Source organism: Montipora foliosa, chromosome 12, assembly GCF_036669935.1.
Source record: "Montipora foliosa isolate CH-2021 chromosome 12, ASM3666993v2, whole genome shotgun sequence".
Classification (NCBI taxonomy): Eukaryota; Metazoa; Cnidaria; class Anthozoa; order Scleractinia; family Acroporidae; genus Montipora; species Montipora foliosa.
In genome coordinates this window covers 6,453,709-6,465,703 of record NC_090880.1, presented here as the reverse complement: position 1 = coordinate 6,465,703, position 11,995 = coordinate 6,453,709, and the positions used below count along the sequence as shown (strand labels likewise).

Below are 11,995 nucleotides of genomic sequence, written 5' to 3'. Positions count from 1 at the left end.
AATTTTGCCTGTTGGCAAGCAACCATCATATGATCTTGTTAAGCGTACAATGCGTCATCACTATGAAAGAAAGGTATATTAGTTGAATTGCGGCTTATAGACAAAAGATAGAAGTGATCTTCGCACTGATCCGGCAAATTTCAAGGTCACTTCTATCATAATTTAACATAAAAATTTATTATTTATTAGTCCTTTCGCGAGAACAAATGCGCCTTACAAAGTGCGAGGATCACTTCTATTTTACCCCATCGCTATCGTTGGATCCTTTTGATAATGATCCAGGGATAAACGGAAAAAAAATCCGAGTCATTAAGATACTGTTGGACTCAAAGACAACAAGAGTAGTAGTCCAATTCATTAGCATACTACCTTCCTTTCCACACCAAAAATAATGTTCAGGACACTGTCCACCTTTTCACCGAAGTGGGTTTTCTTCTAAATCAAGAAAAATCAATTCTCGTACCCAGCCATGAGTTAACATTTTTGGGCTTTATCTTTAACTCACTCAAGATGACAGTGAGACCAACACCAGAGAAAGCTGGAAAACTGAAACAGGAATGTTCAGCTCTATTGACAAAACCTCATGTTTCAGTTCATAATGTCTCAGAAGTGATAGGCTTAATGGTTTCTATGTTCCCTGGTGTTGAATATGCACAGCGTTTCTATAGAAGTTTAGAAATAGACAAAATCAAAGCTCTGAAAGAAAGTAGGGGAAACTACAACTCAGTAATGATATTGTCAGATACTTCAGTTATAGACCTAATATGGTGGATCAAAAATGTTGAGAGCTCATTTAAGTGGATATCCCATGGGGATCCATTACTCTCCCTGTATTCTGATGCCTCAAAAGGAGGGTGGGGGCAGTGTGCAAGGGAGATAAAGCAGGAGGTCGCTTGACTGTAACTGAGTCTAACTGTCACATCAATGAGTTAGAAACACTTGCTGCTTCTTTTGCTTTGAAATCATTCTGCCACTCAATGGAAAATTGTCATATTAACATCTACATAGATTACACCACTGCCGTCTCTAACATAAATGCCATGGGTGGCACTCATTCTTTGGAATGTAATAAGATTGCACGTGAAATTTGGACCTGGTGTATCCAGAGAAATATCTGGGTGACAGCAATATCATTACCAGGTAAAGAAAATGTTGAGGCTGATAGGGAATCTAGAACATTTAATGATAACACAGAATGGTTTCTCAAGGAAAATATTTTTCACAGCATTATTGAGACCTATGGCATGCCATCCATTGTTCTTTTTGCATCTAGAATTAACAGAAAAGTCCGGCGCCCCCGGTACGTGTCATGGAGGCCAGACCTTGAGGCACAATTTGTGGATGCTTTCTCTTGCTCTTGGTCTCAAGAACAATTTTATGCTTTTCCCCCTTTTAGCCTGATACTTCGTTGTTTAAAGAAAATCGAAGTGGAGGAAGGGGAAGGGATCATCATTGTTGCAGTCGGGCCAACCCACAACCCAGCCCTGGTATCCGAAGCTGATGAGTTTTTAGTCGACACGCCCAGACTGGAGGGCAAACGGAAACTAATTGCATGCAAGTTATCGGGGAATCCCTTACGAAGCAAGGTATTTCTGCGGGAGCTACCAAGATTATCCTCAAGTCGTGGAGGAAAGGCACATCTAAACAGTACCAATCCTACTACAAAAAATGGCTTGACTTCTGTTATAGAGAACAGATTAGTACAGTTCGTCTCTCTTTAGCCCAAGTCATAGAATTTCTACTGACTTTATTTAACAATGGTCTTAGTTATAGTAGTCTTAATACTGCTCTCTCAGCACTTTCTTCGATACTCCCTTCAATAGATGGTATCCCAGTTGGGCAACATCCTTCAGTTATTAGGTTTCTAAAGGGAGTATTTGAATCTCGCAAAGCGATGCCTCGTTATACAGCAGTTTGTGATGTAAACCAAGTTCTTGATTACTTAAAGGCTTTGTCCCCTGTTAATGAGATTTCTCTCAAGAGTTTATCGTTGAAGCTCACAATGTTATTAGCTCTAGTCACTGCTAAAAGGGGACAATCCCTTCTTTTCCTCAATGTGGACAGCATGATAGATTCTGGCTCCTCTATAGTAGTCAGACTTCAAGAGCATGTTAAACAGTCCAAACCAGGGTTCAAGGGTATGGTGATTGAACTTAAATCATTCACAAATCCACGACTTTGTGTTGTGACCACTCTTAAGGAGTATTTGACTAGGACAAAGTTTGCAAGGGAGACTCGTTCATGTAGTCAATTGTTGCTAAGTTATGTCAAACTGTATGGTCCAGTGTCTAGAGACACGATCAATCTTTGGGGTTAAGTTTGTATTACAAAGTTCAGGCATTGATGTAAGGATTTTCAAGCTTCATAGCACAAGGTCAGCTTCTACTTCTAAGGCAAAGCTGAGTGATGTTCCATTACCAGATATTCTTGACAAGGCTGGAAGGAAGTCAGAATCCACCTTTGCTAAATTCTATGACAAAAAAATTGTGGAAGACACGTTTGCCAATAACGTTTTACAGTAATGTGTTCACTTGTGTGAAATTACTTACTACCAGCCTGTGCATCTGTCTTTGAAGTCTCATGTGATCCCTCTGTGGGTGACAAGGTGGAATACAGAAGTTGAACGAGACTTACCGGAAGTTGAAGTTCGATTGGGATTCCACTTTTGTCACCGTACACAGAGGGATTACATGCCCACCCTTGGACCCACCCTGTTACTTACTTCTTACGATGCACATGGCTAGTGCTTTAAAGACTGAGTTCACGCAGGCGCAATGCTATCTCACGTAATCCCTCTGTGTATGGTGACAAAGGTGGAATCCCAGTCGAACTTCAACTTCCGGTACGTCTCGTTCAACCTCTGTATGTCTGGACTCGCAGGACTCGAAACTGGGAACCTGTGATTAATCACTCATTCACTTAACCACTAGACTACCATCTCACAAACTGCGAGGTTGTCATTTTTTATTAAGGTCAATAATTTTTCTTCCAAAAGTGCCGCTCTAAACGTGTATTAACACCCGCTAAGAAGCAAGCGTACACAGTGAAAAATGTCGGTTATCAAACTTAAAGAGAAAGCTAACCATGTTAAAATCAAGTTTTAGACTTAACGATATATCAGCAATGATTTTATATATATACTCATTAGTTTTGGTAAGTAATCGGCACATTTTAGTCAGTTTATCTTTAGTGGTTATGTGGATAAAAACAATTCCTTCAAAGTAGGTGCTGTGGGTTCAAGTCCTGTCCAGTTGCTTCCTTTACTTTTTTTTTCTTTTTATTTGCTACCAGAAATCCTGTGACAGAGTAACCTAAATGGAGGATTATGATTCATTTGGAGCAAACTGACAATGAAGGATACCCCTTCATTTGAGGAAGAAATCGTGTTGATCAATTTACACTTGTAGTTGGGGAGGGGGCCTATCTCGCGCCAATTCCGCTCTGCCTTCAAAATGGCGGACTTGCGTTTGAAACATTTAGTCTTTAAACAAGCCTTTGCTGTCAGAAAATGTCGGCTCTGCACGCTCTTCATCTTATAGATTTCAAATCCCTATCCTTTATTACAACGTCATTAGACGTTATTCGTGTTTTTATGGTTGAACTGGATTACTGGAACGAGCATGAAGATAAATCATTCATCCCATCGCATTATCCTCAATTTGCTGAATAATGAAGCAAAACCGCCAAAGTTCGAAGATGCACCAATAAAAATGTGCTATCTTCATTGATGCTAAAGATTAAACCGCTCCTGGACCTTCTCGGCAACCATTTTAGCAATGGCCAAAGACGAGGTTGCCCCGGGAGATGGAGCATTTCTGACATGCAGCACTCGGCTTCCGATGTCCCCTACTCCTCCGTCGAACACAAAGTCCTCCAGTAAATTTCCTTCAAGGTCCATGGCCTGTGCACGAACACTTGCAGGGCCCCTGGTTGGTTGATAAAAACATGCAGAATCGTAAGTAAATGGAGCCAAGATAAAATAAGAGGGGAGTGTGCATCCCCCATACATACCCTTTTGCATAGGTTGTATGTCTCAAGTTGTTTTTAGATCGACTCGCACGCTGTACATATCCCAGCAACCAATCATATGGCAGGATTGTGTTCTCTGAGCGTGAGCTATCACAGGCAGCCCAAGCTCTCTTTATGAACCACACAAGGAGCACAATATGGCGTCGAATTATAAGGGTTTGTATTGGATATTCTACAAGATATCCATGGAGGTAGTTAAAAGTGGAAATATTCAATACAAATGGCTTACCTTATTCCATACCTGTGTTGTTTGCTCCTGGTGTCGTTATTTTACCGATTTAACTTGATTTAATTAAGCGATTTTTTTGAAACCTGGTTTCTTTATTTAGAGAAAACCAGGTTTCAAAAAAATCGTCAGTCCCTAGGTCAAATTCGGGCAGGACCAAACAAGCGCAAGTGCTTCCTTTTCAGTCTGACTGTACCGGCGTTCAGTGTTATTATGACTTCTACTGGCATACCATACTGCACGGCGTTCGCCGTCTACCTCCTGAACCAAAACCGCACCAAGTCCCACTGGGCTGGCGTCTGCTATGACTTCTGTGGGTGCTTCCCGGTCAAAATCATGACGCAGATCTAGCTTCGAAAAGACAGTACTGCCATTTAGTTCTTCTAGTACTTCATCAACAGTAAGTATCGGACGCCGTTCGCGGATAGTGGCCTCATTTGCGCGACGCATGTCCACACAAAGTCTTATCTCACCTGACGGCTTGGGTGCTACGACAACCAGACTAGCCCATGTAGTGGGGCCTTCCACTCTCTCAATGATATCCCCTTCTAACAGTTCATCGATCTTGGCTTTCAATTTGTCTCGACGCGCAAACGGAACTCGCTTTAACTTTTGTGCCACAGGCGGTACATTGGGGTCAACATGCAGTTTCAACTCAAAGTCTTTTAATTTGCCAACTCCTGTGAACACTTTAGGGTATTGAGCTTTGAGCTGGTTGGCAAAGTCACTCCTGACTCATTACAACTTCCACCAATGGGACTGACCTTTGGACCAATGTGGAGAATACCTAGCTCCTTGGCCGTAGCATTCCCCAATATGCAACGCCCACACTTAACTGCAACAAAACTGGAAGTTACCTTAGCATTTCCCACCGAAATTTCCGCTTTGAACTGGCCAATGACCTTAATTTCTCTGCCTCCATAGGCAAACAATTTCCTGGAACAATGTTCGAGGTTCCCCTTGAAACCAGCATTCTTCAATTTCTGAAAATCATTATCCCCCATCAAATTGCTCACAGACCCTGAGTCAATCAAAACTTCCTGAACAATTCCATCAATACTCACATTCATAGTCGGTACGTGAGGTGCGGTCGACACTTTGCAAACACTCTCCTCATTTTCTTCCATCACAGTAAACAACGCAAAGGCGGGTTTCTTCTTCTTGACTGCTACCCGCCAAACAATCATCCACTTCGTTTGTCTGTCTACTGAACGCCTTACGATTGCCATGGGTGCTCTTTGGATGAAGGCCTCTTCCTGTCTCAGGTGCATTTCGGTCGAGGTTTCTGCAACACACTGCAAAATGGCCATACATGGAGCAGCTGGAACTCTTCCTACCTTTCGCTGGACAGCACGGATCCCGTGAGAAATGTCCTGCCTTTCCGCAGCTGAAGCACGTTTTCACTGACTGATTTCGCTGACTCGTTTGTCTTATCCTCCTTTCGTCCGACTGCGTTTACGTCTGATACACCCGCCATGTGCTTCACTTGTTGTCCCGCCGCTTCCGAAGCTCTTGTTTTCTCCAAAACGTGCTATAAAGTAATGTTTCTGGTCTCCAACAGCTTCTTTTTCAATTCTATGTCGGGCAGCTTTTCAACTAACTGATCTCGTAGGTTGTCATCGAGAGCATCACCAACTGATTCGCCATCCGTCGGCGCCAACTGCCGGAAAACGTGGCGCTCAAATGGAATGTTTTCGTCAGAGCGAAGATGATGATCAAGCTTCCTAATACAGACTGCATAGGGAACTTGATTACCCGCCGGATCGGGGTCGACAAGATCTTCGAAAATATCCTGTACCTCCATTCCTGCATAGTGCAGAAGCTGTGAAGTTTTCTTCATCGCGTTATCTAAGCCTTTTCCTTCAGCGTAATACTCGAATGCTCGTTTCCACTTCTTCCAGTTGCTTGCCACTTGTGATGAAGATCCCGATAGATCTAGCGTTGGAAGGGCTCTCTCAGCCATTGAGGCAAATCCTTGTCGCCAATGTAGTGTTTGTAATCGAAATAAAACGACACGAAGTCGGTAATCCAAGCTCAACAGCCTTTTTAATCAACAACAACGTATCACTGTGGTTTCCCGGATATAGGCTACATCCCAGTACACCACATGTATGATGTACGAGTATGATTTAACACAAAGATGGCCTTTCAGCAAAGCAACATACCTGTATCCCAATGCATCTATCAAGTCTGAGAAGTTTACATCTGTGAGTTTGTATCCTTCCCTTGCGAAAGCCAATACTGCATTGGGGCCAAGCCAAATGCTGCCATCAATACGCGGGGTGAAATGGACCCCAAGAAAAGGAAAGTTAGGCTCTGGAACCTAGCGTGAGGAGAAGCAACGCAAGTAATTTACACTTCAGGAGATTCCTTGGTAACAGAAGTTAATATAAAGTTTCGTCCAAGGGCTAGCTGTTACCAAAAAGAGAGGCAAGTATTAAATGTCTGTTTACTCAGTGTAGTTTAATATGATATATAATGGCCGTGTCTGAGAAGCTTAAGGTGATTCCCTGGTTTTTGATTGCGCAACTCTACTGCGCGTAATTTCTTGCGTCATTGGCGCGCGCATTCAGTCGTGCACATTAATAAAATGGAGGATTTTCATTAACGCCAAGGTTAACCCGTCAAGAAATGGCTATTTTTTTCCCCGAGCGAGTACGATGACCCCCATTTTTTATTTCATATTTTTGCTGAGAACGGTGTCTTCATGGAATAGTAAAACCAAGGATTAAGGTTGACAGGAAGCCGGCCAAAACGAAAAAAAATCTTTACATCAGTATCACCTCGTATGTATCATTGTCCTCATCACTTTCGTGAAAAGTCCATAACTCACAAATGTCAATCTCTCTTGTTTATCATTGGCCCACCAGCTTACGGTATTATCTAAATTTAAAATACTACTCTAGCCAAATATTGAATGAACAATGAGATTGAGTCCGATGACCGCAACGCACTCGAATTAGTCCGAAACCAACTAACTGCAGTGGGATTCCACGTGCTAAATGCAACATCTTGAATCGGGCACTGAACGCCATCCTGACATGTTTCTTGAACTTATTCTGTACTTGATCGAAAACGAAAACAAAACTCTACACTGACGAACAATCGAACTTGAATAATAATTATTATTGGCCTAACAATACTAAAAACTTAACCACTTAACGTCCGATTTTCCCAACCGTGTGACGACGCCTATATCAAAGAAACAAGTCCTACAAATTGATGGCTTGTCATATATTGTCTCTTGCGAACGTAGGTTGGAAATGGTTGAGAAATCTTTTCAATTTGTTTTCGATTCATTATCTTTTGATAATTGCGGCTTTAGTTTGTATTTGTTTTTGATGTGTTTGTTGTCCGGAATCAACACAAGAACTTCTGTTTCAATGAAACTGCTACTTGTGACAAAAGCTTAAAAACTCTCTTCTTCCAACGCCTCTTTATCTCCACTCCCTTTCTTTTAAGAAGTTGCTTGGTATCTGCAGATCACTGGCAAAACGTCAGCTAAAACCAAAGATGCTTCTTTCATCTTTAGCGTAATGCAAATTTGTGCTTGACGTTACCAGTGTGCTGTTTATGTTTAGTATCGTATGAGCAATCTTTCTTCTTGACCACTTAGGCAGTCCATTATAAGTCCAATTTAGTAATTCATACACCCGGTCTATCGAGAAGTCCATGGACTAAGGCTCGGTGAAATACACAGACAACACATCCAAGCTTACTATACACATATGCTTCACAAAAAGAAGATCGACAACGAAGATAAATATCTGACCTGAACATTTCTTCACACGGCTTCACTCTGGTTAAAAATGGTAATTATTTTGTCAACTGTTCGACTATTCCCCGAGGCCAGCAAAGCTCTCCAAAAATAGCAAATGAAGGCAAACTTCAATGGCAAACATGTCAGGCTCCTCCTTGTCAAAGAAAAGTCATTTACTTGCGCCGCGGCCTCGTTTCCCTGTTTTATAAATTGGTCCATAGCTCTATGGCTGCATAAAACCTGGAATCAATATGATTTTATTTAAATTTTAGTCAACAGCAAAATCTGAGCTCGAGGGTTTCCACGAGGGAGAAGCTTTTCGAAGTTTTTGTTAATGATCTCTGATAAACATGCTTATTCCGAAGCACGGTACCCATCCATCAAAGATAACAATAACCCCGCACGACAAATTGATTATTCCATCATTCCGTACGAGGTTTTCTCTTCGTGGCACCGACGGCCGATTGTCTTAAAATCTGTCGGAATTAGGTAAAATGGTTTCCACAATGTTTTAAAAGCTCATTTAGTAACTTTGGAGCTATCCTTCAAAATATTTATTGGTTCGTATGTTCCAGGGGAATTTCAGTCAGGTCTGTAGTAATTACTTTGTCCGAAAGTTCTAGCATCCGTGAAGGTCTGATAAAAAAAATTAACATTAGGTCGTCGTCCTTTTTCCCTGAAAGTTTTAAGGGACGTTTGCTTAAGATACGATTTTCAAACAAACTCTGGCCAAAATGATAGAAGTTATAAAAAATCTTCAAATTTTATTGCAATGTCACAGTTGATTGACTCTTGCTCAACTCACTAGCGTTCTTCAGTGTGGTTTCGAAATTTCTACGCATTCTTCACACTCTTCACTACTTTTCCGAAAAGGAAAATAGGAAATCTGTTGAGAAGAGTGTCCAAAATCTTAGTGCGCCTCGAAAACCTGAGTTCGAATTTTCGAAAATGCTAACTCACTATCTTCCGAACAGATATTTACCGAAATTACTCGTTAAGTGCCCCTATTCTTTCACTGGATAAATCTTTCATAAAATATTGAGAAACTGTCTTCTTGTCAAAAGAAAGTTATCTACTGCTTCGTGACATTGTCTTCTACTTGTCAAAAAAAAAAAATTGTCAACTGGTCCTACTGCCTCGAGTCACCGCTACAATGTGTTGTTATTTGATTGGTAGGAATCGATGATTCAGCATTCCCCAAAATAGAGCTCGGGAGACAAGAAAAATCTAGTTTGGAAAGACTAAATGAACTGAAGCTCAAGTCTTAGAAATCATTTTATACTTGCATTTTTGCTTCCATTTCATACAAGAGTTTCCTGAAAGCATCAGTGCATAATGGCATTCCAGCTAGCTCTGCTTTTCACTGGGATTCTCGTTGGGACATTTGCCAAAACGTTTGTGCAACCAACAAAAAACCCTGGCATGAGTAAGCCCCAGTGTAACGTGAATAACAACTTTTACGCCGGACCACGCTGCTGTAAGAAGATCGAGCAGCAACTCACTGAAATAAAAGAAGCAATCGCTGCGCTCAAAACAAACCAAACTGGCGGCTCTTACGACAAAGGTTTGCAGTTATAAATTTTAAATACTTTGTTCACTTCTCAGACGTTTTCCAATCTGTTCCCTCGCAAAAAGCACTCAAATTGAGGTCAATCAATTGCTTCTAAAACATTTGCATGCAAGATATGCAGAGTATTTTCCTCTATGACGCCCATTCTTACTTTTTAGAGGCTAGAAATAGGAATGAAACCAAAAATTAACTGACAGAAATTAATTCTGCTTCTGTAATTTTCAGTCTTCAAGAACTGCGCCGATGTTAACAATTCTGGCGAAAAGATCAATGGCGTGTACAAAATCGATCCTGATGGTTTGGGAGAATTTGAAGTGTACTGTGATCACAAAACGGCTGGCGGAGGGTGGACGGTCTTTCAAAAAAGACAAGACGGCTCCGCAGATTTCTTTCGCGCGTGGGACGCCTACAAACGAGGCTTTGGTAATCTAAATGGAGAGTTTTGGCTTGGATTGGACAAGATTCACAGCGTGACTGTAAGCAGCAGCAACAAGCTTCGCGTGGACTTGAAAGACATTCATGGAAATACAGCATTTGCTGAGTACAGTTCAATTACTGTGGCAAGCGAGCGAGCAAAATACCAGCTGAGTTTGGGAAAATATTCAGGTTTGCAAACTCTGGTGATTGAAAACCCTGTTTTACTTAAGATCGACACACTTTCTCTTTTCAGCTCTAACTGACAGAATCTACAGTGATGTGACAGAATTTTATCTCGCTTTGACGACAGAATGAGTTGTATATGTAAGCCAGTGAGTTAGCTAAAAGAAATAAGAACACTGCAATCTGAAAAACCTGGTAATCATTTCACTCACGTGGTGATAAACAAGTTTCATCGATTTCATGTCGGTGGCAAGTAGAGACAACAAACAATCTCAAGTGCGTCTTAAGAATTTTTAGCATTTTAAAAAAGTTTTAAAACTGCTTCTTATTTTGATTATTTAATTCGTTTTATTTTCATTCAGGCACTGCAGGTGATTCCCTTGGCTATCACCGCGGCCAAGCGTTTAGCACCAAGGATCGAGATAATGATAACAATTCAGCCAACTGTGCGTCAAGCTATAAAGGTGCCTGGTGGTACAAGGATTGTCACTACTCCAGCCTGAATGGTCTGTATCTTAATGGAAGGGTCGATTGGAAAGGAATGGTCTGGTATCACTGGAAAAACAGTGCCTACTCTGTCAAGCGGTCTGAGATGAAGATACGTCCACAGAACTTTTGAGGCTCTGTGTCAATTGTATCACATTTCATTTGGTAACCAGGGGATGGATCTTATTGATCATCAATGTATAGAGCTGCTTAACTCGCAAAACCGTGTAAAACACTCACTAGGTTTAACAACAAGAAATGTCGTGCGATTACATATTAGTAGCATACCGCGCACGTTATCATGCGGTAGATTTAGATATATCAGTACTTGCTTAGTTTCACAGAACCAGTAAGCTGGGAATGCTTTAATAAAGTTCACTAGTGGTGACCAATCATAACTGTTCTTCTTTTTTCCTTGTCTGCATGATAGTTTTCACCCTTTTATTTTCCAAGAGAGAAAAGTACGTTGTCCTTCTCCCAACAATTCACTGCCTTTTTGCTCTCACAAGCCCTTTCCACAGAATAACCCAGATAAGCAACAATTTCAAAATGTAAGAACATTGAAAGATATTAATCTACACCTTCACTTCCGATGACACTAAAGCTTTGTACCACTGATGTTTTCTCGCATTGGTAACTGGCTGACCATAACAGCTTGCGGCTAAATTTTGCAACTGTCTCACTTCACTTCACCAACATCTCTAAATTCCAATTCGATCCGGATGCATCAGCTCCATGAAAACCACTTCCGGATGAGTGGAGCTTCCTGGGTAAATATCTCGAATTATTCATTATTATTCACTTACGTCTGCAAGCCCAGAAAATTAATAAGCGACCCAGCATAAAGATTTGGATATGTACATGAACTATTAATAGTCATGGCCGGATAGCGAGTATGCTTGCTATGGTTTGGAAATAGCATGCACCAACATATTTTCTGGGAACAAAAATATATGGATACCTTGGCTGAACTGCGAAATTAAAGTTGAAAGTCTCATCAAGAAGTGCAGTCTTCTTAAAGTATTTACTAATTTGAATCAAACTGTTTTAGAGGTTGCTTATGAGAGCTTAAAAACAAAGGAAAATACCAGTTGGTAATTTTCAAAAGTGGTCGCGGTCGCCTATGGGAGTGGTCACTTAGGAGAGCTTTTAATTAGAGAATTTGTGTGACAATCTAAATGGGATTTGCAACGGTTGTCGTAAGTAGAGCTGGTTGCTTACGAGAGTGGTTGCAAGGAGAGCTTTGACTGTATGAGGTTGCAGATATGATGATGAAAACAGATTAGAAAGCTAGACCCCAGTATAAATAACTTTTATAATAAGA

The 11,995-nt window shown here is 41.0% G+C and overlaps 1 protein-coding gene across 1 annotated transcript in view; it reads left to right on the top strand.

Annotated features, from left to right (window-relative positions):
- The window catches only part of LOC137978900 (ficolin-2-like), a 38,957-nt gene extending 27,934 nt beyond the window's left edge, over positions 1 to 11,023 (top strand). The window contains exons 5-6 of the mRNA XM_068826020.1: positions 9,811 to 10,191; positions 10,548 to 11,023. Coding sequence (XP_068682121.1) covers positions 9,811 to 10,191; positions 10,548 to 10,804 — 638 coding nt within the window. The 3' untranslated portion in view covers positions 10,805 to 11,023. The remainder of the gene's footprint in view (positions 1 to 9,810; positions 10,192 to 10,547) is intronic.
- Positions 11,024 to 11,995: the final 972 nt, after the last annotated feature.